Genomic DNA, 27,003 nt, shown 5'->3' on the forward strand with positions numbered 1-27,003 from the left:
CAATATGATGCAGTATTTCCTGCCACTGCCTCACTGGTCTAAAACCATTAGACATTGTATGGAGCTTTATGTGCTGTGACATGTGCAAAATTTTGAACACTCACAGAGTCAGTATCTTGGCAGAGACCATAATCAACACTTTCTGTTGCAGCTAAGACTCAAGTTCAATTCTTGATTATGTAATCTTCACGTGCTCTTACTGTAGATCACTTGAGGTTCTGAGACATTTTTGCTGTCAGCACACTCGGCATGTGCAAAATTTAGCCAGAGGCTTTCAGTGCAATTTAAGTTGAGCAACTATCAGGGCCATGTTTCTTGATGTTGTGCACAGTGGATTTGGAAGTACAGGCATGCTGGACTGTTGTCCTGTTGGAGAGGTCAGCCATTCCATTTAATTCTGAATTGTTTGGCTGTCTAGTGAAATCTATTCTCCCCTGTGTGTACAACTCCCACCCATGGATGTATTATATTATTATAGATCCATATGCTCCCACCCCATACTTAAGGTGACCATGTGGTGTAACCAGTGGCTTTGAATATACCACAATTATAGCTTATTTCTAGGAAGATTTTTAAACCATTAATCATAATTCAATATAAATTTACTTAGACCACTACAAAAAAAAAGATAATTAATGATGAGTAAACCACAATAAAATCACTGGTTTAAGTTTCATTATTTTTCCAATGTCCCTAATACCAGCGTTAAAAGTAATAGTGGTTTACGTCTAAATAAGTAACTGCACAATTTTTAAAGAGAGTATGAAAATTCATGCTATGTTGACGCTGTCCATGTGCGGAACATGTGCCAAAGTTGTACCCATGCATGCCTCAACAAAGATGGCGGAACGAGGCGTCCACTGTCTATTTCCTGTTAGCCTGAGGTCGGGCCAATCAGAATCGACTAGAACCTTACGTCACAGCCAATCGGCCGACAAACTGCTCTTCTCGAAAACATGTCGCCCATGAAGCTGTGTGTTCCAGGTGAGTGCCGTGAATTTTGTCATTTCTAGTGCTTTTTACGTGGTTATACGCCACCACAGAGGCTCCGGACAGTCTCTAGTCCCTCCGGCTGCTGTAGAGGTCGTCGCTTTGTTCGGAAATACAGTTAAACCGCGGTTTGACAGCGGAAAACTCTGTTAATTACTTCCAGCTGCCATGTGTGGGGTGGGTTTTGGCTTCTGGCACTGTTAACTCAACTTTGTATTTATTTTTTCCACGAAGAGTCTACAGGTGAATATACGAAAGAATAACTGTCTGCAGAGCCTCTATATTATTGCACACTTTCCTTATAGGGTTTACCTCCATACCTGAGAGTTGTCGACTTTTACTTTTCTGCGGCAGGCTTCATCTGCAGCCCTGCCTATCGCCTCAGGCGGGACAGCAGCATTCCTTCTCTCACCTGTTTTGACTCACCCATAAGAAATGATCTGTTGCGCTCTGCATTAAATGTCAACAAATGCCAACGAAATGTCAAGTTTAAACGGCTCGCGCTGGTGAGGAAGTGATTCCAGAGAAAACATTTTCCTCCTCACGTGAAGGATGGTTTTGCATGTGGTTTTGGGTCAGAACAGTCATCTTTTGTGTTTTCACAGAGGACTATGTTTGGGTCTAGATAGGTTTTGGCTTTCATTCCCAAATGTCAAATGTGTGTTTTTCTGTCCAGAGCATTTAAAGTTGTTGTGGCTGTGTATAGTTGGGATGCATACAAGGCCTCTTTTGCTCAGATGGTAAATTAACCCATATACTGACATAACTCGTCAGACAATCAGTTCAGTCAACTGAATAATTATACTCATTAAACATGGCAGTGGTTTTGTATATCTGCAGTCTGTTCTGCATCAGAGGTTTTTATCTTGTTAAACTGCATTCTGTTTATTATTCTGAAGTCAGCCAAAACCTCTACAAAACTGTCCGTTTTGTAGAGGTTTTGGCTGACTTCAGAATTAATTTATGATATAATATATCATTTTTTCATCACACTAACACCATCCTGTTGTGTTTCCTTCACTGACACTACCTCTGTCTTCCTCACCTGCTTTGTACTCAGGTGACAAACTATGCAGCACAGACGACTGTATTCCAGGCACAGGAGTATATCTGCGGCACGGCTACATATACTCCTCGCTCGCAGGCTACGTGCTCAAGAAAAATGAGGGAGAGGAGGTGAGGGGTGTGGCAGGTATTGGTGGGAGAGAGGTGGTGAAAGCTGCTTTAGGCATGTGATGTGGGAGTGCCTGAGTAAAGGTATTGCGCAACTTTTTTTCAATGTAACTGAAGCGAAATAGGTTTGTTCAGCGTCTGTGATTAAATATGCACCATATTTACTGTGACAGGTCTCTCCTTCAGGCTGTTTTTAAACTGAAGCTTTTAAACTTCAACTCGTGACCTGTATGTGCATTAATGTGTGCGATTGTTTTTGTCTTCTAGTTGCCCGTGATCTCAGTGGTGAGGGAAACGGATAAACAACTACTGCCTGATGTAGGAGCGATAGTCACCTGTAAGGTAAATGCTGTGTAGGTGATCTCAGAACAGCTTAGATGCAGCTTTGTTTATCACAAGAGTTGGTTTGTATTGATCCTTGTCTTTTCTTCGATGGGACAGGTGACCAGTATCAACCCCAGGTTTGCAAAGGTCATCATACTTTACGTAGGCTCCACACCGCTGAAGGACCGCTTCAGAGGGACTATCAGGTAACCCCAAAATCTGACTTCATAGTGCAGTAACTGTCCATGGTCTTATTAAGTTGTGTCCTTCTAAAAGCTGAGCTCACTTCTGACTCCACAGAAAAGAAGATGTGCGAGCAACAGAGAAAGACAGGGTGAGTTAGAATGATTCATGTCTCATCAGCTGATCACGCAGCCTGTTGATCTCTAAAAGTGACACAAAAAACTTGGTGTAAAACCTTCTCTTTATTGTTGCAGGTGGAGACATACAAAAGCTTCAGGCCTGGTGACATCGTCTTGGCAAAAGTGGTATCCTTCACCTGCTCTTCAATCAAAGACCCTTTTTAAAGAGTGAAATTGCTAAACTTCCTAAACATTTACAAGCACCAAAATCACTTCCATCGAAGCGTTTAATGAAAGATGTTTGATACAGGACTGGTGCAGAATCTGTACTTTGTGTACTAATTATAACCTGCATTTGTTCACAGTAATTAGTCAGTCACCTGTTCATCAGTTAAATCAAGATGTTTAACAAAATGAATAATAATGGGCCTCCATATATTTTAAAACCTTTGCTGCTTAGCCTTTAATATATATAAAATCATTCCCAGTGGAAAGATTTACAGTATAACATCAAACAACATGATAAGGTCTTACTGTATCTCAATTAGAGATGAAGCGGTTACTGGTTTTACACATACTACTGTATGTCATGACAAAAATGTTAGACGGTTAGTACCATTTATATTCCACTGTGACTGTGAGCAGTTATTGTGGTTAATTACTTTACTTAGTTAATTTGAATCATATAAAAGAAAAAAAAATGTTTACAGTGTTGCAACAGACAAATCCAGTCCTACTGGTCCCTATAGACGTAGATGTTAATGCAAATATTCACCTGGTAAATCAGTTTCAGGTTGTCTCTTACTTACTTTTAACAACACCAAGACAATACTGATAGCTGTGATCATTTGAGAAATTGTGATCATGATACTACATTGTTTCATGGTGAGCAAAATGAAATGGACTTAGTGGGAAAAATCTTGTGAGCGACGAGTAATATCTCATCACACCCACTGCCAGGAAAGAGATGAGGTCGAGAATGCGTCAGAGCCAGACAGACAATCTCTGCACTGATGTGTTTTCTTGCAGATGTTCTTGTTGACCTTTAAATCCATAACAACTTCCTGTTTATATTTACTATCAGTGAATTCAAAGAACAGTGTAGTCTGCTTGATGATGTTTGGTTTTGGTGCTGCTGATCCTTGACGTATGTTATCAGATTTCTCTTGGTGACGTTCAGTCCAACTACCTGTTGACAACAGCAGAGAATGAGCTGGGAGTTGTGGTGGCACACAGTGAAGCAGGTAACCGGATCATCAGTTTAACTTATTGTCAAATTTATATTACTCCAGCACACACAAGGCAATGGAAGAGGATGTGTCGGAATAACAGGTTACATCTGTTTGGCCTGCAGACTCTTACTGTCCCTTGGTCATTTTCATAGTGAGAGATATGTTTTATTAAGCTTTTGCATGATTTGTTTGGCTCTTTATTTGCTCTAGTGATCTGGGTTTAAAGAGGGTTACCTGTTTGCAGCCTAATAGTTTTTTTTGAAATACAGTAATGCTGTGTGATGAGTAGCTCCTGTTGGAGCTTTTAAAGCTGAAGCACAGATCGTGAAAGGTGCACAGGGAGAAGTTATGAGCTGAAATTTCTGTCCAATTTTTTTTTTTATTTCAAGTGATTGAGGTGATGGATTGAACTCTGTTTAAGAGAGTAATAACTCGGTCGATACTTTTAAGGGTTGAATTTGCTTAAAGGGACATTGTGTAACTTCTCCTGTTATCTATTCACGTAAATCGATTATTTGGTTCAAAAGTCTGTTTTTCATTCATCAATAATTACCCCTATCAACAAACTGAAGTGTTCCTTTCAGCTCTGAATGAGCCGTTCATATCATTCATATCTACATGGAGCGGGTAAGCTCGGTGCTGGCTGCCATGTGGTGTCGCCATGTTTTTACGTTCAGTGGCAGCGTGACGGTAGGAAACCACGGAAACTCAGCGGAGACACCGGAGCTGTCGGCTCAGGTCGAGGTGGCGTCTGTGAAAAGTCACCGCGGTAACGCAGTGAGGAGGAGTGGAGCGTTACACTGATGCTGCATTCACCTGCAGTCAGGCAGACAGCCGTCGGTAACAAACCAGATGTCATTTTAGTCACAGAAGTCGAGAGAAAGCCGGTAAAACGTGGGTCAGGTAAACAATACGACATCGCCATGACAACATATTGTCACATGTATTGTTTTGCCTCGTGCTGACAGACCACTTGTTTACATAGAGGCTTGTTTATGCCGTTACTGCAGTGGCTGTCGTCCGTCTGCTGTCTGCCCAATTTCATGTGAATGCAGCATGAAAAATACAATTGAGTTGCTTGTGATATACAACCACAACGCTAGATGGGGGGAATTCCTACACAATGCACCTTTTTAAATAAAAAAGTCTACTGGATCTACTTTTTCCATGTACATAATGTCTAAAGTAATTTATGATTTGGACACACAGTACATACCTGATAATTGTTTTATACAATTGCAGTTTCCCGTAACTCCTTAGTCATCACCATTGGGTCATTTGTCTGTTTTTTTAATCTATATATTCTAAAAAATCTTTTTCACATTTTGTTTGAACCAGGTGTCCAGATGGTTCCCATCAGCTGGTGTGAGATGCAGTGCCCTCAGACACACACCAAAGAGTTCCGCAAAGTGGCGCGAGTGCAGCCGGAGTATCTACAGGCATGAGCGGCCTGAAACGTCTTTTCCACAAGGAACACACAGCTTCCCCATCCCCCCTTCACTCACTGTCGTCGAGTGGCCTCTCAGATGTTTTTATTGAAAGGCTGGACGACCTGTGATTTGTTGGCTAGCTCTGGTTTCATGTCTTCCTTTTCAAGTGTTTTTTGAATAGCTTTCCCTCTGCACATTGTGTCATCATTTAATTGTGCCGGCTTGAAAACACAGAAGCAGACCACACAGTGTAGCGACTGTTCAGACATTTCTAACTAATTCAAGGGGTGGTACATTGCAGCTATCTAAACTTTCCATGTGACCACTATGCTGAGAGGCAAAAAAAGTATCAGAGTTTTGCGCAGGATGCAGGATTCACTTTTTTTAATAACTATTAGAGCCGGATTTAGATCAGCAGGTCACTTGAAGAATGGCGCATGTTGCTGAATGATTGTAATACTTGTTTAAGACAAGGTTACACGTCATGGAAAGATAAAAATGAACACAATGCTTAAGCAGAGAGATCGTTGCAAAGGGTAGTGTCCAAGGGCAGTGACCAAAAAATGCTGTATAGGGAGCACTGCTCTTTAAAACTTCATGTGTGCTGACTCGTTGAACGGCACCTTCTTTTCCTTATGCGTTTCCAACTTTTTTCCAAGTAGCGGTGGACAAATGTTGTCCACATATCAGTTTTAAAGGGAAAATGAATGTGATTGAGAGCCTATTGTTCAGACTTGCAACACAGCTACCAAGCACGGAATACTGAAGTACATCACACGATAGTCAAATATTTCTATTTTGTTTTTTTTTTACAGCATATAGATTAACAGTTGAGCCAATAACAAGCAAGCAGATGTTTCCACTTTTTAAGTGTACTTCATCTTTCTTCGTTCTCTCTTCACTTTGCAGAAGATGTCATGCAAGATTGAAATAAAATGACTATCAGGAGCCATTAAGGAGTTTCTTTGTTTATCCAGACTTATTTAAGTGATGTGATTTTGTTTTCAGTAATGAAAATAGCTGACAAGTGATTTCTGGCTGTCCATTGTCTGCTGCAGAGTGCACACAGCTGCTCTCATCTGCAACAGGCAGGACAACGACCTCAAACAAACACTGCAAGCATTCTTTATCGCAAAAACATTAGCCAACATCCCTGATATTTTTCAACTCATTGAAAGGATTGGGCTTCAAGGTAGAAGCTGGAAATATCCAGATTGTACATCCTAACAATGTTACTTTTTACTTACTTTTGTTGTTAGAGAACAGCATGTTATAAGTTCTGAAACACTAACAGTTGGACATGTGCATTCAAAAGTTTAGAGAAGGTCAAACTAAGTTCACCTGGTGCAACCATGAAATTTAACCTGAAAGCCAAATATAAAATGTTCTGAATAGCGTATTAAGGGTAACATTTCTTTGTCTGAAACATCCTCCCAAGATAAATTTTAAGTAGATTATTTTTTTTAACGCCACATAATTGTGATCAGTGATCTATTCCAAACCACAACAAACAAGCAGCCTTTTAAAAGTTTAATGTAAAAACAGTTCAGTAGTAAACAGGAGGCTGTTTAATTTAATACGTAGTATGTACAAAGACTATACAAGTTCTAAGATTTTCCTGTATCAAACATCTTAGGCAGTGAATCAACAGTTAAAAAAACACACACACTTTCGATCACACTGTTCAATCATCAAAGCGGACAGATCGAGATGCATTAATGTCAATCGAGAACTTCTTATTGGACGGTGCAGCAAAACCGAGTCCTGACCCTCTGTTACTGAAGTCCATTCTGCGTGAGTGAGCGCGCTCAAACTCTCCCATAAGCCCTTTCTGTAGCTGCTGCTGTTCGTCGTTCCCCATTGCCATATTTGCTTTCTCGGTGTCAGCTGACGCCGGCTGGAAGCCCTTTTTGAAGCCGCCCATCAAGCGGAGGAACTTCTGCTGCTGGTCAGAGCTGCTGAACTGGGCCGTGCTCCACTGACCCAAACCCTGAGGACCAGAGACAACGGGGACAAATGTTAGAAAATAGCTGATGATGTTAATAGAAACCACAGTTTCAACACCCTGGGAAAGAGTTGTTTTATGTCTTCTGTCTCTGGAGGAGCTCTACTGGAGAAAACACAAGAGTCTAATGAAAAATACCACAAAGTCAAGTGTAAATGTACTAGAAGTCCCAGTCATTTTGGATGCTTGAGTCAGATGTTGAGAATTGAAAGTCAGATAGGGAGGAATCAACGCTTTATATAAAAGCAGAACTAAAAATCCAAATACAAGAGGAGGAGTGGTACCACATGTGTGAGACACAATGTACATCAACAAATTCATTACTATGGAGGGAGTTCTGCTGGAAAAACCTAACTCGCTATTTTATAACACCAAGGTTAAATCTAGGCAGCTCGCTATACAACAAGAGTGCTGGAGATTACTGTATGTGGGAGCGTTGAGGCAGACCATGCGCACATCTTCTAGAATTGTATTAAAATGAGGATGTACTGGCAACATGTTAACTCGGTTGTAAAAAATGTTTTGGGATATGAAATCCCAAATACTTGTCCAGTGATGTATCTTGGGAATATTGAGAAGGTTGTAATGAAAGAAGATCTGTACTTGACTAAAGTATTACTTGCAGCAAGCAGGGTTAGTATCTCCAGACAGTATGTTAGTGTTATTATTGTTACTCTAACTTGTACCTTGTTTGCTGTAATGTTTTTTGCCTACATGTGAAAACTCAATAAAAATTTAAGTGATAAAAAAAGTCAGATAGGGACTTGGAAATTAGCATCTTGCTATAATCCGGCACATTTACATGTTTTTGTCCATTAATGTGCACTGTCCCATTCAAATAAACTAATAAAGTAAAGTCAGTGTGCAGTTACACTTAAAGGTATAGTTCAGCTTTTTTTTGAAGTGGGGTTGTATGAGCTACAAATGCCCATTAAGTACAAAAGATGTAGTGAGAAACACCGGTGCATCGCGCTGCACTGAGACACAGGCAATACACACTGTTGTCAATGAGGGACGACTAATCAGCGTATTTTCGCCGCCTACGAGAAGTCCCGTCTCAAAATAATACACTAGTTCAAGAGTACTAAAGTAAAACTGGTTGGAACTACCCAACTCACTCAGTACTCCTCCACACAGGCAGGCTCTGCAACGTGCTGTATCACTCCACCTATCAGATACAGCACGCCGCCGAGCCTGCCTGTGTGGAGGAGCACGCCTGGTATACATGACTGCTTACGCTGTGGGTCAGTGTATCTTTTGGCCGTTCGATTTTCTTTTGATGAATGGGGGAAAATGACTGGATTATTGGATTTTCATTTTGAAATACACAAAATAAAATTGAAACACGAAGCGTTTTTCTTTTTGAGTATCAAAGAACAATTAAAGCAGAAATAAGCAGAATATATATAATATATATTATATATAAATATATATAATAAGCAGAATATTTGTATAAGTCTATAAGTTGTATAAGTCTTAAATAGTTATATCTTCCGACAGCAATCACTTACTGTATATAGAGTGTTTGGTCTGAAACACGGGTCTGTCAGTCACTCTGCTCTGCTGTAAGCCGAGGAGAAAACTTTTCTTGTATCCTACAACCTTTATCCAATGAGGAGAGAGAACGGCATAAAGGGGCGGTCCTCTCTGTGTGTGCAGCCAAGGGATGCGCGTGAATGTGGTGACGTAGGGACGAGGGCGGGGACTGCTAACTCCATCGGCTGACAGGAAGTTAGCCAAAACGACCAGATCGCTTACTTCTGCTTTAACTAAAATTTAAAAACAGTTTGATTTACATGTTCAATTTCATATAACAAAAATAAAATCACTAGACGACAGAAACACATATATTCTGACACTGGAAGTTCAGTATTCCATAATTTAATGTTTGTCTCCCTTATCGGTGGGGGACAAAGTCTTCACACACACACATGCAGGGGAAAAGGGGAGATATAGCAGGTTCATACTTTGGTTATAACTTTTGCCACCTGTGGCGTACGTTGGGGACTCAAGCTTCTGCCATTTTCATCTTAAAATCTCCTTTCTGCCCCCACTTTCATCCGATATGCGTACAGATTTCTGTAGATGTCAGGCCTCGTTTTGCTATGTCTGAAATCATACCCGAGTAGATTTTGTTCTACAGAACCAGACACACAGGTACCACATGCTCATTGGTGCTCTTACTTTGAAAATGACAACATCTGGTGTCAAAATATGAAGAAAAAAATGTGTTTCTGTTTTGTTTATTAGTTTCTGTTGACTGCTGATTTTATTTTTTGTGATGTGACATATAACATGAAAATCAAACAGTTTTTAAATTTGAGTTAATTCTTCTTTGACACTCAAAAACAAGAACACTTAGTGTTTCAATTTTATTTTTTGTAGGCCTATTTCAAAACGAAAATAGAATAAACGTATGATGATGATAATGATTTTTGTTTTTTAATTCCCATTCATCAAAAGAAAATCCAATGACCAAAAAGTACACTACACTGACCGGTCGTGGTACGGACAGAGATTGATTTTGTTTGAAAACTATCTGTTTTCAAGAGAAAACGTGTGGACCCAACCCTGCTGTGCATTACTTGAAGCCACCCACTTCATTCTCTTTCCAGGACAGATGCAGATACTGACCGAAGGTTTACCGGTAGTTGGTTTTTTAGGTTGAGAGGCCTTGTCAACCTCCAGCTGTAGAGCCTGTCGTCTCTCCTGTGAAGAATCAGAACACACTTTGATGCAATTTGCAGTCGTGTTTGGGAGAAAAGTGCAAGTTATCTAAAATGGCATCAACAAAGATGCAGAAAAAACTAAAATCTTCGCACATACTCCTGAATGATACCACCTCATTAAAATTGGCATGCTGGAAAAGACATATCCTCCTAACGGGCAACACTGCTGCCAAAAAGATGCTGGCTTTGCGCTGGAAACCTCCACATACAGTTACCAAGCCCCAATGGATTAACACATACATTGACATAATAAATATGGAGCTTTCAGTGGCAAGAATGCATGGTGCTGGAGCTGATACTATTCTAGCATGGCAAACAATGGCAGATAAGATCAAGGAATTGCTGTAATTTCTATGTCTATTTGCATCTCTTGTTAAAAAATGGTCTGTCTTATCCTGTAAGAGTTTTATATAGATCCAAATTTGGGGGGGTGGGGGGTCGTCGCCTGGTCCTTTTTTTATTTTTATTTTATTTTTTTTATCCATTATTTTCCTTATCTTTAATTTCTATTAGATTGCAATGTACCTTTTACTTGTACTTGTTTTCCTCAAAAAGCAATAAAAAAGTTGTTCACAAAAAACAAAAATCTTCGCACATCTATTTCTTTGGCAGGTGTGTCGGACAAAAAGTGTGCAACATAGCAGGTAGACTCTGCATGATTTGTTCAGACTGTTTCAGATTTCTATTGTATCCTTGCACACTTTTTATTGCAAGTCCCTCTGTCTTCTATTTTTCTATTGTATCTGTCGTATTTATTGTTTCTGACTGTGATTATTAGCTATTACCTTCCATTAGGATCTAATGTACTGTATCCAGTCACAGCAGCTTAGTATTTATTGTGTATATTCATTGCTCTTTACCTTTGTATACTGATGCCGTTTCTATTGTTTGTATGTTGATATTTAATATTTGAATTCCTCACACCCAGACGTGTGGGAAAGTGATTGGTTTGTGTCACACAGCCACTCCTATTTAAGATGGCTTCCTGTGGTGGCGCAAACATTTGCTTGAAAAAGGTCTAGCACCGAAACGTTGCAATACAATAAATTCTGCAAGTTGGCCATGTGTGCGGGAACTTTTCTTTTTTTAATCAACAAAGATACAAAAAACTAAAGTGAATCTCATTTATTCTCTTGTTGAGAGTTAGATCAAAAGATTGACGCCGCTAATATCTGTGGTTAAATATAAAACTACAATCAGAAGACAGTTATCTTAGATTGAGATTAGATTCTTATTTAGTATATTTTAGAGGTGAGTTAGTCAGATTTTTTTATTACCTATATGTATATACAACAATAAATGTCACACAGTCAATGAGAGCCTGTCTACCTGGTTGATGTTGATCTCATCAGCGTTTCCTTTTTTTGCCGACAGAAACACCACATCCACCTGGGGAGACTCCTGAAATAAAATGGAGCACAAATAGGTTTCAGTCCCGGTGCAGAGAAAGACAGAGACCCTGTCCACCCTGTCCACTCTGTCCACACTGTCCACACTGTCCACACTGTCCACACTGTCCACACTGTCCACACTGTCCACACTGTCCACACTGTCCATGACCACTCACTCACACTGACCTTGTCTTCCGCCGGCGCCTCCTCCTTCATCTTTTTCTTCTTCCTCTTTGTGCCATTTTCCGCCGCGGCCTCGTCCTCCGCCGGCGCCTCCTGGACAGAGCTGCTCTTCTTTTTGCTTTTCTTGCTGCTTGCGTCACCTGCCACTGCGTCCTCTTCCTCACTTTCCATCAACACTGGCTCCTCTTTTCCTTCCTTTTTCCTCTTCTTTTTCTTTGGTTCCGTCTCCTCCACTTCGCCCTCTTCGCCCTCTACCGATGCTTTTCTACCCTTTTCCTTTTTTCCTTTCTTTTTTTTCTCCGCCGTCCCTTCCTCTATGATAATAATCTCATCTTCCTCAAATGTTTCTACTCTATTTTCTTCTCTAACTTTCTTTGACTTCTTTTTCATTTTTATTTTTATCTCCCTGATCTCAGTCTCTCCATCTGGTGTCTCTGTCTCTGTCTTCTCTTCATCCTCGCCTTCAGCTGTTTCCTGCTCGGTTGATTTATTTTTCTTCTTTTTCTTTTCTTTACTCTGCTCATTAGTTGTCTCTGTATTTGCACTGGTTTTTCCTTTCTTGGCTTTCTTTAACACTTTTACAGCTTCTTCCACTTCTTCTTGTTCAGTTACATTTTCAGCTTCCATTGGTAAGCTCTTATCTTTTATTTTTTTCTCCTTTCTTTCTGGTCTTTCTACACTTTCTATTTGATTGACATCATCCACCAGCTGCTTCTTCTTCTTCTTCTTGCTGACTCCTTCATCTTTTGCCGACTCGGTGTCATCATCCAGAGATTCATTACCAATGTTCTTCTTCTTTTTCTTCTTCTCCTTCGTTTCATTGCCTCCATCTAACGACTCCTCGTCTATAGCCACGGTCTCAGCTCCTTTTCTTTTCTTCTTTTCTTTTTTCACCTCTGCTATTATCCCTTCTTCAGGCTCAGAGGCTTGTCCTTTCTTGTTTTTCTTCTTCTTCATCTCCCCACTTGTGTCTTTCTCTATCTTCATTTTTGTCTGTTCCTCTGACTTCTCCACCACAACAGACCTCTGGTTTGTCTGGCAAGAGAAATAGAAATGAATACAGGACGAGGCCTTTCTCCTAGATTTAACTACAGAGAGGAGGAGGAGGGGAGAGTGGGGTAAAGTGAGACTTTTTTTTATTTTTTATTTTTACATTTGCTCCCCTCTAAGCGAGCTAGAATGATTTATCAGTCAAATTTACACATTTCCCATTAATTCAGGATGTTTCCTAGCAATAATAATATAATGAAAATTATCAGAATGTATTTAGAACGAAGGGCAGTGAAAATATGATTGTTTTTTAAAAAGTGGTATCGTGTCTCACTTTACCCCAGCTCAGGGGTAAACTGAGACAAACCAGAGAAATCAATGGGGTAAACTGATCCACTTACTTTTTCCACTCTGAAACTACCATAACAACACATGTTGTAACAGTTAGAATCCTGACAGCTAGCTTGACAACCACACTTCCCAGAACTAATGTCGGACTAGTAGCTAACAGAATCATGGGGATTGGTCAATTAAGCACTTTTTTTTATCAACACAAAGAACAAAATCAAATACAACACAAAATGTTTTAACATTCAAATGACAGATAGAACCAGTTAGATCAGAACACAGTCTGGGGGTCAGATTGTAGGCCCCGACAATGGTGACCATTTTGATCAAAAGTCCTCTTTTATGTGGGGGGAGCCGACAAAGTGGAATGTGACTAAAATTGAGTTAATTAACTAATAAAAGCGAGCTGACTGAGAGCATATAGCATAACAAAGCAGTACAGATCATGTTTCATCACGCGAGATTTCTGGCTTGGGGGACGACATTCTAGTGTAAATCTTTGTGTGTGGTGTGCTCACAGTGTCTCACTCTTGGATTTATTATAAAAGCCTACATCGATGGTCTCACTTTACCCCATGACCCCATTTTAGAAAAAACAACCTCTCTTAGAAATTCAGGCTAATTTTCAGCTATCATCATCACATGGTTTTATGTGTTGGTAGTTCATCATCATGTATCATAGAAGTTTTTCTACCTGAATCAATTTGCTTTGGCACAACAGTTGATTAAGTTGACAGCAAGAAAGTTTACTTTTACATGCAAAAAAAAACAAAAAAAAAACATGCTTTCCACAGCATCATGAGGTCCTCTCCTTCATGACCATGGGGAAATGGAAGGGGCTTGAAAACATGGTCACATGACCAAAAATGTGTTCCGTTTTCTAAATACAGGGGGTGTCTCACATTACCCACTCTCCCCTAGGTATGGACTGTGTGTAAGGCAGGGTTTGACTGGCTGCCTTGTGGGGAGACTTTGCAGAACAGATCATTACATTAAACCCCAACAAGGCTTTTAAACCTGGGTAACTTTTTCTGGCATGCTTAGCACTTAGGCTACTATTTAAATTCAGAGTTCAGAGCATGTACAAGATGTAGCAAATCTACCTGGTCGAAATGTTTCTCTCTGGTCTTGTGTGCAGTCTTCTCAGAAAGATCACGTCCTCCTCTGGATCCGTCTGAAATATAAATAAATATAATTTGAGTCAGTGCTCATGGGATCGCACCCGGATCGCACTCACCCACGCGACCATGGTGCATTATCCATGCACGCGACACGTCAAGATACAGTCATGTTAAACCATCAAGTTGTAGGTTAAAGATGGGTGACATGGTAACACGACAATGTGCATCCTTACCCAATCTAATATGACAACAGGTCGACAGGTTTACTAACTTTATTCTGTATGGTAATTCACGTGGACAACAGCTTCGTCTCTTGACCCGGAAGTAGATTTCGTCGTTCCTCTTAGCAACCGTCGAGGCGTCCGGAGCAACGACCTCCTCCTCCTCCTCCTCCTCCTCCTCCTCCTCCTGCTGCTGCTGCTGTTCAGCGGCCTCAGCCTGTAGCAGCCTCAGCGCCTCCTTCTGGACCGGAGCCTGCAGCCTGATCTATAAAAGTCTGAACATAGACCTTATTACTTCACATCAAGTGAAAGTAGGGTGACCAGATCCCAATGAACCCACAATGTTCGTGAGGGACAAAGTGGGACAGGACTGATGACACCCACGATCCGCGGCCGCTCTGACCAATAGGAAGGCGGATACAGGCTCCCGAGAGGTGCGACAAGCTGGACCAACACCTGTGGAAGAGCGCAAGTTACTTGTCTTTGTTTTCAATATAAAAGTTCAAATCTTATCCCATCTACCACCACCTCAGATTGTGCATCACTGTTTTATCTGTCCTGTACTGGCTCTCAGTCAATTTAAAATCCTTTTTTTTAATCACCTGTAAAGCATCTTCATTTTTGATTTTTTTAAAATCTAAAAACACAAAGCCCTAAGATCCTCCTAAGATGCAGCAAAGTGGGGGGAGCTGTCTTCATGAACTGTAAAACCAAACCACCAAAACTGTAAAATGACTCCACCATGTTGTAGCCTACCTTAAACAGGACACAATCTCTGTGGACAAAAAACAAATAAACAAACAAACAAACAAACAAACAAACAAAAGAAAACAACTCTGGTTTCACCCATACATCTGTTTTTACTGAATTAGGCTATATCCCCTTAGGTTTTCTCTTTTAATTTAATTCTATGTAAGCTATTTTTATGTCTATGGTTAAATGTAGGCTACTCCTAATGTAGGCCTATGTCTATGTGTGTAGGTTAACTACCTAGGCCTGATGTGTTAAAGCACATTCAGCTGTGATTTGTGTATGAAACGTGCAAGACAAATAAAGTTGTATTATTATTATTATTATTATTATTGATAATAATAATACGTATTATTATTAATAATAATAATTATTGATAATAATAATAATAATAATAATAATAATAATAGGCTATTTTGATAATTATGATAATAGTAGTAGTAGTAGTAGTAGCCTAGTCATTTCGTGAAAGTAAAAGTTTATTGTTAAGATGCTACTCTACAGTCTACTGCTCACCACAGAGATTTGCCTGGTGTTGACATGATTGCTGTTCACAACTGGTAATTACTGTAACTGACATGATTGTGACATGTAGCTTTTGGCAGCAAGTTGCAGTGTCTGGGATCATATAAGTGCTGGTCCAGCAGCATCTGAAACACCACCCATACTTCACATAACTACTTCTGTCACCAAGAATGCACTGGAGGGGGGGAAAAAAAGCCATCCAAATAGTGCACCATATCCTTGAGTGAATGCTCATTACATCTTCGACATGTTTTGTTTATGACCTGAACATCTTGGCCTTGGTAGGATGACATTTCCCACATATTAGTTCATTTCGAGCATTTCCCTGGTTTCTGCTTTTGCTTGAATGCACCAGGAAATCTCTCGGCCCTGGCCTCCACATTTCACCCAATAGCTACCAAGACTAGTCTAGCTGTGCAGGTGTATTGCAACTTTACTTACATCAGATGACTCCTGCAACTCTGCTGCTGGTTTCCCTGCTTCTGACTCCAGTACAGCCTCTGACAAGCATTTGCACCAGCTTTCTCCTACAGCCTCTTGGCACAGCCTTCAACCTGCAGTGTGAGATTTTAGAAGCCGCCTACATTTCCAGCTGCCAACCTCAGCTTCCACACTGCAATCCCAAAATTCTGCCTACAACTTCTAAAGGGTTGTGACTTAAATATAGCATTTCTTACTTTTAAACACACACACACCCACATGCAGTAAAGGGATTTTTAGTGCAGCTGCTCCAGTGGTATTTTTAGGAGATGAATTGGCTCACGATTCAACACATCACACAGAGTGGAGACATCATGCACAGCTTCACTTGGCTCTTTGAAGTGCAGATACATGTTCTGTGATGTCTAAAATGTGCGTGATGGCTTTGTATTACAAACTGGATGTGGACTGCCTTCTTCAAGGGGAGTGATTGTGAATTGATGTATTTGTCTACACACTGGATTTGTTTCCTGAATAATCTTTGCAGAAAGGTTTCTGTGGATCATGGAGTCTTTGCTTGTGTTTTGCTCTATGTAGCTCCATTGTTGTGTATGAGTGGCATTTCTAGGTCCTGGGTGTTGGATGATTTGTGTTTTGTCAAGACGCAGCATATTTGCCCAGTGCAACATAAAGAACAGCAGACTGAAGAAAGACGAGTTCAATGACCAGACAGTAGCAGAAAATGTGCACTGATGTATTCGCCACTTTGTGCAAATCACGTTACAGACATTCATGTCACGCTGCCATATAACAGTGACAGTGGTATAATCATAAGAGCATCTTAGAAAGAAAATACCAGTGCTTATTCACATTTGGTTATTTACAAGATCAAAATATTATCATTAAACAATATTAAAGCACACACCTGAACACGTTAAGTGTTGACAACTTAGTTATTTAGTTGAGTTTCACAGCCAGAGGAAATGGTCACAGCATGAACATGGTGACAGCTCTTTGAACTATATTGAAACTGGATCAGTTGCCATGGATTGAAATCTTGCTCATGAGACAGAGACTGCAACCCTCCAGTCAAATATAACGGGGTTTTTGCAGTGTCATTAATATAGCATAATCCCTATATAGATGAAATGTTACCAGTTAAAGTCACAGTGATGTATGACAATGATATTCTCTCTGTATTCAGCGGAATTTGAAATTTGAGGAAATCCTGAAAGCGAGAATACATGAAATGCTGCTGCCGATCTAAAACCAAGCATTCCAGAAAAAACCCAGTCCTACCACATGGTGTGCTGCTGCACTGGACTTGAGATTGGTTTTGTTAACCGTTGCTTTCAGTGTCAAGAATCAGAAGTGAAACTCGGCACTAAAACTGTTATTTCCTTCTATGCGTATATCAAAATTCTAGAAAACACTGAAAATACATTAGGTTTGACAAAATACATACCTTTTAAACTGTACTTTTACATGCATCAAATCATCATACAATTCATATATCACAATGCCCAGACAAAATCAGCGCGGATAAAGTGCAAAATCACAACCTCCAACAGTAAAGTCTATACTGCAGAATAGCTATTGCAGTATTAAATGGCTTATTATGATATGCTTATTCAAAATTAGTTACCCATGAGTTGGAGACTCATCTTTCACCTTTTAAATTACCTAACAATCCTCCAGAACCCTGCACTAGTTAAAAACATGACATTATTATACGCAGTGAATGTGCCAAACCAAATAGCACTGATAATGGGATGGAGATGTGGAGAGAAAATCACAATGAGAGTCCTTTGGGGCTTTCCAGCATGAAATACAGAGGCCAAGCAAGCTTTGTGGGTGTATGCGGGTAATTTACATAAACAACCGGAGGGCTTTTATCACAGTTGTTGCTTGATTCTAAACAGAAAATGGATTCAGTTTTTCATGAAGCAGGCATCACTGTTGAGCAGTCATCAGTAAGTAACTGCTCAGGCAAAATGTTCACTACATTCAAATGAATGCTTAAATCTATAAATCTAGTCATGATCTAACAGCAGCTCATTCAATGACTCCCTTACAGTGCCACATTGGACAATAACCTCTGATCGCCTGAGCTCATACGTAACAACACCAGCTCTCCCTCTGCACTCATCATCAGTGTATTTACATATTAGAATTAAGACTGTGTGTGCTGATCTGTGCGGATCAAAAATAATGCACTGTTAATATCGTCACTCTGTGACAAAATATCCTTAACTGTGGAAGCTTCATCGAGGTCTCTTAGCTCCCCTCTGATTTCATGACCAGTCTGCTGATAAAGAGGCAATCAGGAACATTTCAGCAAAAATAACTATTACAGTTTGTTTTTAAGATATTCACATACAAATACAAATACATTATATAGCTTCCATCAAATCCACTCAGAGTGATATGTGATGTCTTTAATATTTCTCTCCTTTTCTTCTTAGGCAACATAAAATTCCTCACAAATGTGTCTTCTTCAAGTCGTGTCCCGTATTACCATAGCCGGCGTCCAGTGTAGTTGATTGGAGCTGTGGGCATCTATGAGAGAGAGACAGAGCACTGCAGTCACCTTGTTTTAAGGGGACTGACAGAGAGTGAAATACACAGAGTGAATATTTTTGGCCATACTTACTGTACCACCGTTCATGACCAGTGCCATCTCAGTGGGTTGGTAGACATGACCTCTAAAGGCAATGCCAGGACGGGCGTTCCCATGGCTGCCATGGTATGTTCCACTTCGCAGAGCTGGCAAACCAAGCACGGAAAAGCACAACACACAAATTACAAGTAAATACTGGTCATTTTCTTTCACCAATTTAGATACCCATCACGTTTATAATGTGGATTTTAATCATTATTGTATGTGAGACCTTTTGACTGGACACTGTAGATGTCTGTGCACTGTGCTTTGACCTATTTTTTTTTTTTTTAGCTTGGTTGGCTCAGCTTTAGCTCTCCATGTTGATGTGGACCGGAGATCTCACACAACACAGCAGCAAAGTAGGACAGTGTTATTTTCTGTTCTGGAAGCAGCTGGGTCTGTAGCTTGGATCACCATGAACCTTGAATCAATCACTAGCAGCTACACTTTATTAGAGAAAATCTAATGTTTCAAAGATGCAGGCATGTAGACATTAAACATTTGAGATGAAAGTGAGCTACAACTCTAAGGCACACTTCAGTAAAAGCATTGAGCCACCAAACTTAAAACAACGTGTGGTCATTGAGAAAGCTAAATAGACTAGTCTACAGCTTACAATCAGTTCTGCCTTTCGATTTTGTATGACTTTTCCATCACTCCTCTGGTTCCTGTTTCTGACTGGCAGATGGACATTGATACTGTAAGATTTTGAAAAGACAAAACAGGATTTCTCTGAAGCAATTAATTTGATGGTCACAGCTAAAAGTGGTATGAACACTGGAGAGTTAGCCTACATGTTATGAGATCCTGAATGGGGGAAACAATCCAGAACCAGAGGCCTATCCTGGTTTTCAAAACTATTCCCAGCACAGCTCCACTGAAGCTTCAGCTTACTGATGGGTAACTGTAGGCTAACTGAAAACACCCATGTGGGTGTGTTGTGCCTTTAATTAATTAATTAATTAATTCATTGTTTGATTCATTCATTCATTCACCACTCATAAGTTTATGCAGTGAGCAGTAGATTGAGCTTTTCAACCCATGTCCATTTGTGTCACAACTAACCACTTTAGTGTTGTACAGCTGTTAATTGTTGTAGTGCAGTGCATTGTGGGATTGTTAGCAAAAGTAGTGCATGTGCTGTAGATGCTGCATTCAGTGCTAAAGTTGTATAGAGCACTAGTGAAAATGAGCACATTAAATACAGGCTGCTGTCTAGTGAATAGGTAGAGAGGCTGTAGCCTATTCGTTTTGCTCAGTAGCGACCGTTGTGCCTCAAGTGGAAATAACAGGATATTGGCTCATTGAATTTCACTTTATTTCCCAATATAGGGGGATGCCAACTGCAAAGATTTCATCATTATGAGCTGACTGAGTGAGCGGATTGGGACCACAAGCAGGAACAACAAACAGGTGCTGTAATGAGGTGCACTGTATTCTCTGCTTGGTTTTTTTTTTTTATAACATAACATAACCGCAGTGAGTCATGGATATGTGACATATAAGACAGTGTGACAGAGGAGCCAAACAGTCGGTGAACTGACTCAGTAAAGTAAGTCAGACAACATCTAGATGTTTGCTAACATTATAGCCAAGAGAAGTGCAAGTGGATTAATATTTCTTTTAGAAATCACATTTTATAAGGACAAATCCAGTTATCCCTTCATGATTTATTTTTTAGAGATAATTCCCGTCTATGATATTTATTGACACATTATTCACTCCACTGCAGAGATTATAGATACGAGAGGCAGAAACATGACTTACAGCACTGCACCATTCATTATGGCAAGTAATAATGGATCCTTTAAAACACAACAACAACAACAACAACAACCCTATTGTGAGATGTCTCCTCCTCAGTCAATTGTGCAATAACCAACAAATATCATCAATCATCTAACTTGTGAAACACCCTTCATGATTCCTATCTGCCACTGCCTCCATTCTTTGTTTGTCCTGCTCCCTCACAGCTCAGCTCCGCATCTGTGCATTTGGCTTCAACTAAACATGGAGAGAAGTAGAGTGAGTGAAATGACTCATAGATCTGTAGAGACGCCTGTTGGATACTCAGGCATTTCATGAGGTTTAATTGGATTTTGGACTGTGTACAGTAGCTATAAGTGAGCCACACTTTGCTGTAAACAAAACATACATGGAGCTGTGGTGATGTGTTGATATGGTAGACAACTTGCAAATTCAACAGCATATTGATATCAGTGAATTTTTTTAAGCTTAAATAAATAAGTAAAAAAGATCATTTTGTTTGAAGTATAGTTTTTACGAACAGTTTGTGACATGATATGAGGCTCATGTCATTTGTTTTATAGATGATATAATAACATATTTGATATTGGGTAACTTATGTGATTTCATGATACTTAAAAATGCCCAAATGCAATACTTTTTTGTTTAATTAAGTAATTATCTAAGTAAATATTCATTGCATATTCATTATAGTAGTGGGCTCAACATTTTGGTCCTCAAAGAGCAGATCAAGGCATAGTGGACCTCTGTTTTTTGGACCCTCAGTATACAGTGGGGAGAATAAGTATAATTCTGTCTCTTTCTGTTAAAATAAACTTACCATAAAAACTATAGACCGTCCGTTTCTTTGTGGGAGAGCAAACTTACAAAATCAGCAGGGGGTCAAATACTTGTTTTCCCCACTATATAAAGTTAAACAAGACACACACACCCACGCACGCACACACATACAAAGATGCCTACTTGCACTGTGCTCCTCCATAGAAAAGGCCTGGTTCTCTGGGAAGGGTCGGTGAGAGTGTCCGGGGAGCTCATCACTGAAATGTGGAGGAGGGGACGTGTGACTGGTGTCGAAGAAATCTTGTGTGTTGGACTCTGGAGGTTTTCGGAGACACAGGTGCGCCTCTGGAATAGCGTGGAACAGCAGCAGGATCCAGCCCTGAATGACCAGAGCCACTGCTAGTGCAGGCTCATCCAGCACTTTTACATCCTTCTTCCCTCCTCCTCCTCCTCCTCCTCCTCCTCCTAACCTTTCCCCTCTCCCCTTCCTCAGTGCCTGGCTGCCATAGAGATAAAACCCCAGCCAGGCCACCCACAGCAACGCTGATGCCAGACTGGACAGGAAAAGCCAAACGGCATTACACTTCCATCTCCTTTTTTCACTCTCTCCTTCTCTGTCGTCTTCACTCCCACCTCCTCCATCTGCCCCAAACTCCCCTCCACAGAGCACTACCCCCAGAGAAAGCCCCATGGCTATGAGGAGCAGCCCCAGAGTGTAGCTGCATGTCAGAGCAAAGTCCAAAGGAGGATACTCGCAGGCTGGGTGACCCTCCCTGACCACAGTCAGCAGGACCCACTCAGCGGAGATGATCCCCTGCACCAAGGCCAAGGCCAGGCCGAGCGCGGCCAGGGAGCTGCCCGACGGGCTGCTCCTCCCGGCCACCAGCCTCCGGAGCCTCACGCCCTGCACCAGCAGGCTGGAGAAGCAGAGAGCGAAGAGGGGCCCCCAGAAGGCCCTGCGGACCACACACAGCGCCTGGTTCTTCCCCACCAGGAACGCCAGGGAGATGGTGAAAAGGCCGAGCAGCGTGCCGAGGAGCAGGAGGAGAGGCCCCACGCCGGAGCGCCTGGCGGGGTCGGACACGGAGCGCAGCTTGACCAGCAGGAGCACGGCGAGGACCAGGGAGGTGAGACCCCCGCTGCAGGCCACGGCCTCCAGGACCACCCCCCACACCGACTCCAGGTCACACAGCACTCTGTACGGAGGGTCCACATCCACGCTGCACCCCCGAGGAGGAGGAGGGGGGTGGGAGCAACCACAGCCAACCAGTGACAGGAGGCAGATGATGATGGGGCACACAGCCATCTTAGAGAGACAGAGAAAAAAAGATGTACGGATGATGAACAGGTGGTTAACCCCTTCTGTTGTCCTTCTGGGTCAAATTGACCCAGTTTGTTCCCTTCCTCCATCCTTCCTTCTTTTCTTCCTTTCTCCCTTCCTTCTTTCCACAATCCTTTTTCCTTTCCTTCCTTCCTTCCTTCCTTCCTTCCTTCCTTCCCTCCCTACTTACTTCTTTTTCCTTCCTCTTTTGATCCACTTGACCTGATCTCTTCCCTCCCTCCGTCTTTCTTTCCATCCCTTTTCCCTTCCTTCTTTCCTCCCTTCTTCCTTCTTTGAACAAATCTGTTCCCTCCATCCATCTTCCTGTCCTTCCTTTTTCCCACAATCCTTTTCCCACCATTCCTTCCTTCTCTTCGTCCTTAGGCCTACTTCTTCCTTCCTTTTTGACCCAATCTGTTCCCTCCCTCCCTCCTCCTATTTTTCCTTCCTTTTCCCTTCATTCTTTCCTCTCATCTTTCCCTTTGTCCTTCCTTCCTTCCTTCTTTCCCTTCATCCTTCCTGCCTTCCTTCCTTCTTTCCCTTCATCCAGCCTTCCTTCCTTCCTTGACCCAGGAGGACAACAGGAGGGTTAAGGAGAAAAAAGGGAGGTAGATCTCCATAGAGATAAACAAGAGGAGCGACAGAGTGGAACAGATCCAGAGAGGAGAGAGAGTAGGTGGGTGTAGATATAGATCACATTAGTGTGTATGTGTTGCCGCCATCATGTACAACAAACTGTAGAAACAGCAGCAAATACAATCACATATTTTTAAAAAACTGTGACATGTCAGACATTTAAATGTTTCTCTCTCTCTTTCAGGCACACACACACACACACACACACACACACACACACACACACAAACACACACTCACGCACCCACAGCACAGAATAGAACTGCTTTTAGCACTGGGCAATGGTTTCCATGGGAACGGGAAACAGCGTGGGCTGACTACATCAAATACTGGGCTTTTGAGAAGTCGAGTTTCAGTACCCATGAGCACAGAGAAACACACGACTGCACACGCACACACACACACACACACACACACACACACACACACAGAGACACACACGCACAATGTTTGTGCTTACTTATGAAGACGCTCAGTGATGTAATGTATTTGCCAGCCCTGAGATGATCATGGTTTCAACCATCATACTAAATCAAGCTGTAGCCTCGTCCTCAAACTGTCAATATGTGAGGCTACATCTCAATTATAAAACATACCTTCATTGTACGTATAAGAAACTCAAACACATAAATAAACACACATGGACGTGTCAAACAAACGCAACGACGACCAAATGCTTTCAAAAAACACAATTTTAAACTCACCTCAGACAAATATTTGACTTCAAATCTTGATTATAGGGAGAGAAGATTCATCATCATTGTCCAGTCCGCATCACTTCAACTTCTCAAAGTATTTTCGTGAATCACAGTCAACGAGATCCTTGAAGCAGCAGAATCCAAACGGTTTCCATTTTGTCTTTGAAAATGTCTCTGATGTCACTCTCTGTGCACACAGCTCCCACTGTTTTAAAGTAGAAAATAGCACACTTTGAGAGACCAATAACGTCCTGCTGCTGCAGTGACACGTCCGGCTGCTCCGAGAAGAATCCACAATTATGATGCATGCCTTGATACTTCTCACACCCACATAGTCAAATATATCTCCAGTCTCTCTTTCACTCTTTGCGTTCAGTGTCTCTGCCCCTCTCTCGCTCCCTCTGTCCTCCTCTTTCTATTCATTCTGTCTCCACGTCTGGCTCTCTCCCTCCCTCCCTCCCTCCCTCTCTCTCTCCCTTTCTGCTTCACGCTGAATGTGCGGAGGTGTCACCACAGATGCAATCCCAGCTTTACCTCTCCTCACCTACTCATGGGGAGTATATGCTGATGCACCTGTCTAACCAGGAGGAGAATAGGAAATAAGTGCAGTATCTCATTTGCACAGCTCAGTGTTGTTCTCTGCCTTCAGGATCCAAGTCTTCCTCAACACCCAGAGCTGTGGGCCAATGTAGATTCATCTCTGATGTCCAGGTTGGACCAAAAAAAAAAAGAAGAGAGAAGTCTCTCCAGCAGGAGGATGTCTGTTGATGCTGTGTGTTGCAGAATGAAGATGGGATTTGGACAGAGATGGACAGATGGTCAGTCCAAACACAGGTGAGCCTTGTGGCCACGTGGCCGTCCTAGTAGAGAGTGTTACATAATACCCTTGAAGACATGATTCAGCCAAGCCTCCCCTTAGAGTGGAGTAATCTCCTCGCCTGGAGGTGGCCTCATGGGATTGGAGAGAGCCCACAACATGAGGAAAACCATGACACGGAGCAACCGTTATACGAGCTAATCGAGTCAGTTTGGATCAGCGTGTGAGAGATTGGTGCTGACAGACACTAGAGAGCGCAGTGACAGATAGAGGCCAAACATAGGAGAAGCCCAAAGCCTGTTTGTGCTACACAAATAAACTCTCAGACAAACAGATGCAAGTAAAGAAGTGCACACCTGCACCCTGTTGTGCCAGTCAAGACGCTCTAATCCAGACAGCGAGTCCTTGGCATTATGTAACAGCAGGAGCAACTGCTGTGGTTGATGATAGCAAGAATACAGAGTATAAGAATGACAACAGCAAACACTTTGACTTGTGGCAATAAAGTACAGGTGTTACTCACAGTAATTACAACTGTTGTAGGCTATTAATAGTCTAATAGTGCAGTCCTGCATGTTCAAAACCAGCCTTAAGACTCATGTTTCCATCTGTAAATGTGAAAGACTGTGTCTGTGTCTTCACAGTCATCAATAGAGCTGAAGCTGTTCTTTCATCAGTTTGTTGATTGCAGCAATTCTGAAAGGCCATAGTTATCAATGGTTTTTTTTCCAAGTCAGAAATGTCAAACAGTTCTGTTTTGACAACTTCCTGATTTTCTTTGTCAAAAATGTCTTTCGTTCTCTGAGAAAACAAGAAAAACAATCAAATCTGATGACATCACCTCGTACAAACAATAGGCCTACTTTCATTGTGAAGTGAACATTTTTCTGAGAAGATGTTTGTATGCTAAATACATGCGGATTTTTTCTTTGTTTCTAATATTCCTTCTTTTATCCAGCACCCATCCCAACTGGGCCTAGCTGATGTGCGTGTTTTTTTTCCCACAACTTTGCTAGTATGCTAAATACAAACATAGCGTTTCTTCACATCATCACTGGAGAAGGAAATAGCTATCTCGTTTTATTTGGGGGTAAAGTGCCAAACTCTTTATTTGTTGGTTGCCAGGTAACGGAGGGTTACTGGTTTGGCTAACTGGTCTCCGGTTTCCAGTGCTAAGTTATAAGTCCAGCTGTTGCTACATTCTTCACATAGGTCTACAGATGTGAGAGTGATACTGTATCAATCATAGCCTCAGTAAGAAATTGTATCAGTATATTTCTGAAAATTAATTCCCTTTTGATCTTTGAACTGATTGAGAAATAACGTGGCAGATCAATCCATCATTTGGATGTCATAACTTTAACAGTATTGACATTATCACCATTAGCTACTGACTGCAGTTAGCCAAAAAAAATTCAGATGGGAATCGAGGTTTATTAATGGATCTGGGTCTAAACTGCCTTGAGGAAGGAGCTGAACGCCTGCCAGCCTCTCACAGACGACACTCTCTGATGCCTCGTATGTTGATAATGCAAAAAATATTCCAGACACTGACATGCGACTTGTTTGGGAAAGTCTCAAAGATTTGGCTGCAGTTCTGCTGTGTGTCGTGTTATTTGTATTTTGTTTTTGACTGAGTTCCTGTGACAGAGACAAAGGAGGACCGAGGTGGGAGACACCAGAGCAGAGAAGTGCTGACTAACTCAAGTCGTCAATCCTAATCTGGGTAATCCAGTGGTTACTATGGTCACAGTCGAGCAGGACCTTGTTAAGTATGGCCCGTGCCATAATCCCAGCTTTATCCCACCTCAAGTCTCTTCTGACAACTGTGTACACACAGGCCGATGCAGCATTTGGCAGGTACAGACATGCGCTTGTGCAGGTTGAGCCTTTTTGTGGGGCCTTTTTTTAAACTGTCTCCTTTTCGTTGTCAGTGAAGACATTGTCTAAAATAATCTAAAACATCATTTAAAAAATGAAGTGGCAGTGATGTTTTGAGAGTCTGAGGCCTGCTCTCTCCCAGCCTGTTGGCTCCATCTGCTGTCTACTTGGAGAACTACAGGAGCCTCCGGTCTCAGGCCATGACATAAGATTGTATACAGTGGTCAGATGTCCATCAAGGAGATGACAACAAATCTTTGACAGATTATCCAGATTTGCGGTTTCACTGTTTTAATTTCTACTTCCT

General features: G+C 41.4%; 3 protein-coding genes across 3 annotated transcripts; 1 reads left to right on the plus strand and 2 right to left on the minus strand.

Annotated features, from left to right (window-relative positions):
- Nucleotides 1–944: 944 nt before the first annotated feature.
- Nucleotides 945–6,399, plus strand: exosc1 (exosome component 1). Its single transcript, XM_085779911.1, has 8 exons — nucleotides 945–984; nucleotides 2,051–2,166; nucleotides 2,431–2,505; nucleotides 2,605–2,693; nucleotides 2,788–2,821; nucleotides 2,925–2,975; nucleotides 3,949–4,033; nucleotides 5,360–6,399. The coding sequence occupies exons 1-8, from the start codon at nucleotides 957–959 to the stop codon at nucleotides 5,464–5,466; spliced, it is 585 nt and encodes a 194-aa protein (XP_085636037.1). The 5' UTR covers nucleotides 945–956; the 3' UTR covers nucleotides 5,467–6,399.
- Nucleotides 6,248–14,528, minus strand: knop1 (lysine-rich nucleolar protein 1). The gene is made up of 6 exons (XM_085779784.1): nucleotides 14,452–14,528; nucleotides 14,201–14,271; nucleotides 11,763–12,794; nucleotides 11,515–11,586; nucleotides 10,091–10,165; nucleotides 6,248–7,441 (listed from the first exon to the last, which is right to left on the minus strand). The coding sequence occupies exons 3-6, from the start codon at nucleotides 12,744–12,746 to the stop codon at nucleotides 7,136–7,138; spliced, it is 1,437 nt and encodes a 478-aa protein (XP_085635910.1). The 5' UTR covers nucleotides 12,747–12,794; nucleotides 14,201–14,271; nucleotides 14,452–14,528; the 3' UTR covers nucleotides 6,248–7,135.
- A 2,339-nt stretch (nucleotides 14,529–16,867) lies between these two features.
- gprc5bb (G protein-coupled receptor, class C, group 5, member Bb) lies at nucleotides 16,868–24,814 on the minus strand. The gene is made up of 4 exons (XM_085780038.1): nucleotides 24,005–24,814; nucleotides 21,527–22,649; nucleotides 18,788–18,900; nucleotides 16,868–18,693 (listed from the first exon to the last, which is right to left on the minus strand). Exons 2-4 carry the CDS (start codon nucleotides 22,647–22,649, stop codon nucleotides 18,649–18,651), a joined length of 1,281 nt encoding a protein of 426 aa, XP_085636164.1. The 5' UTR covers nucleotides 24,005–24,814; the 3' UTR covers nucleotides 16,868–18,648.
- Between the last annotated feature and the right edge of the window lie 2,189 nt (nucleotides 24,815–27,003).

The sequence above is a fragment of the Trachurus japonicus genome, chromosome 1 (assembly GCF_045865225.1).
Source record: "Trachurus japonicus isolate A0001 chromosome 1, Traja_1.0".
NCBI classification, from domain to species: Eukaryota; Metazoa; Chordata; class Actinopteri; order Carangiformes; family Carangidae; genus Trachurus; species Trachurus japonicus.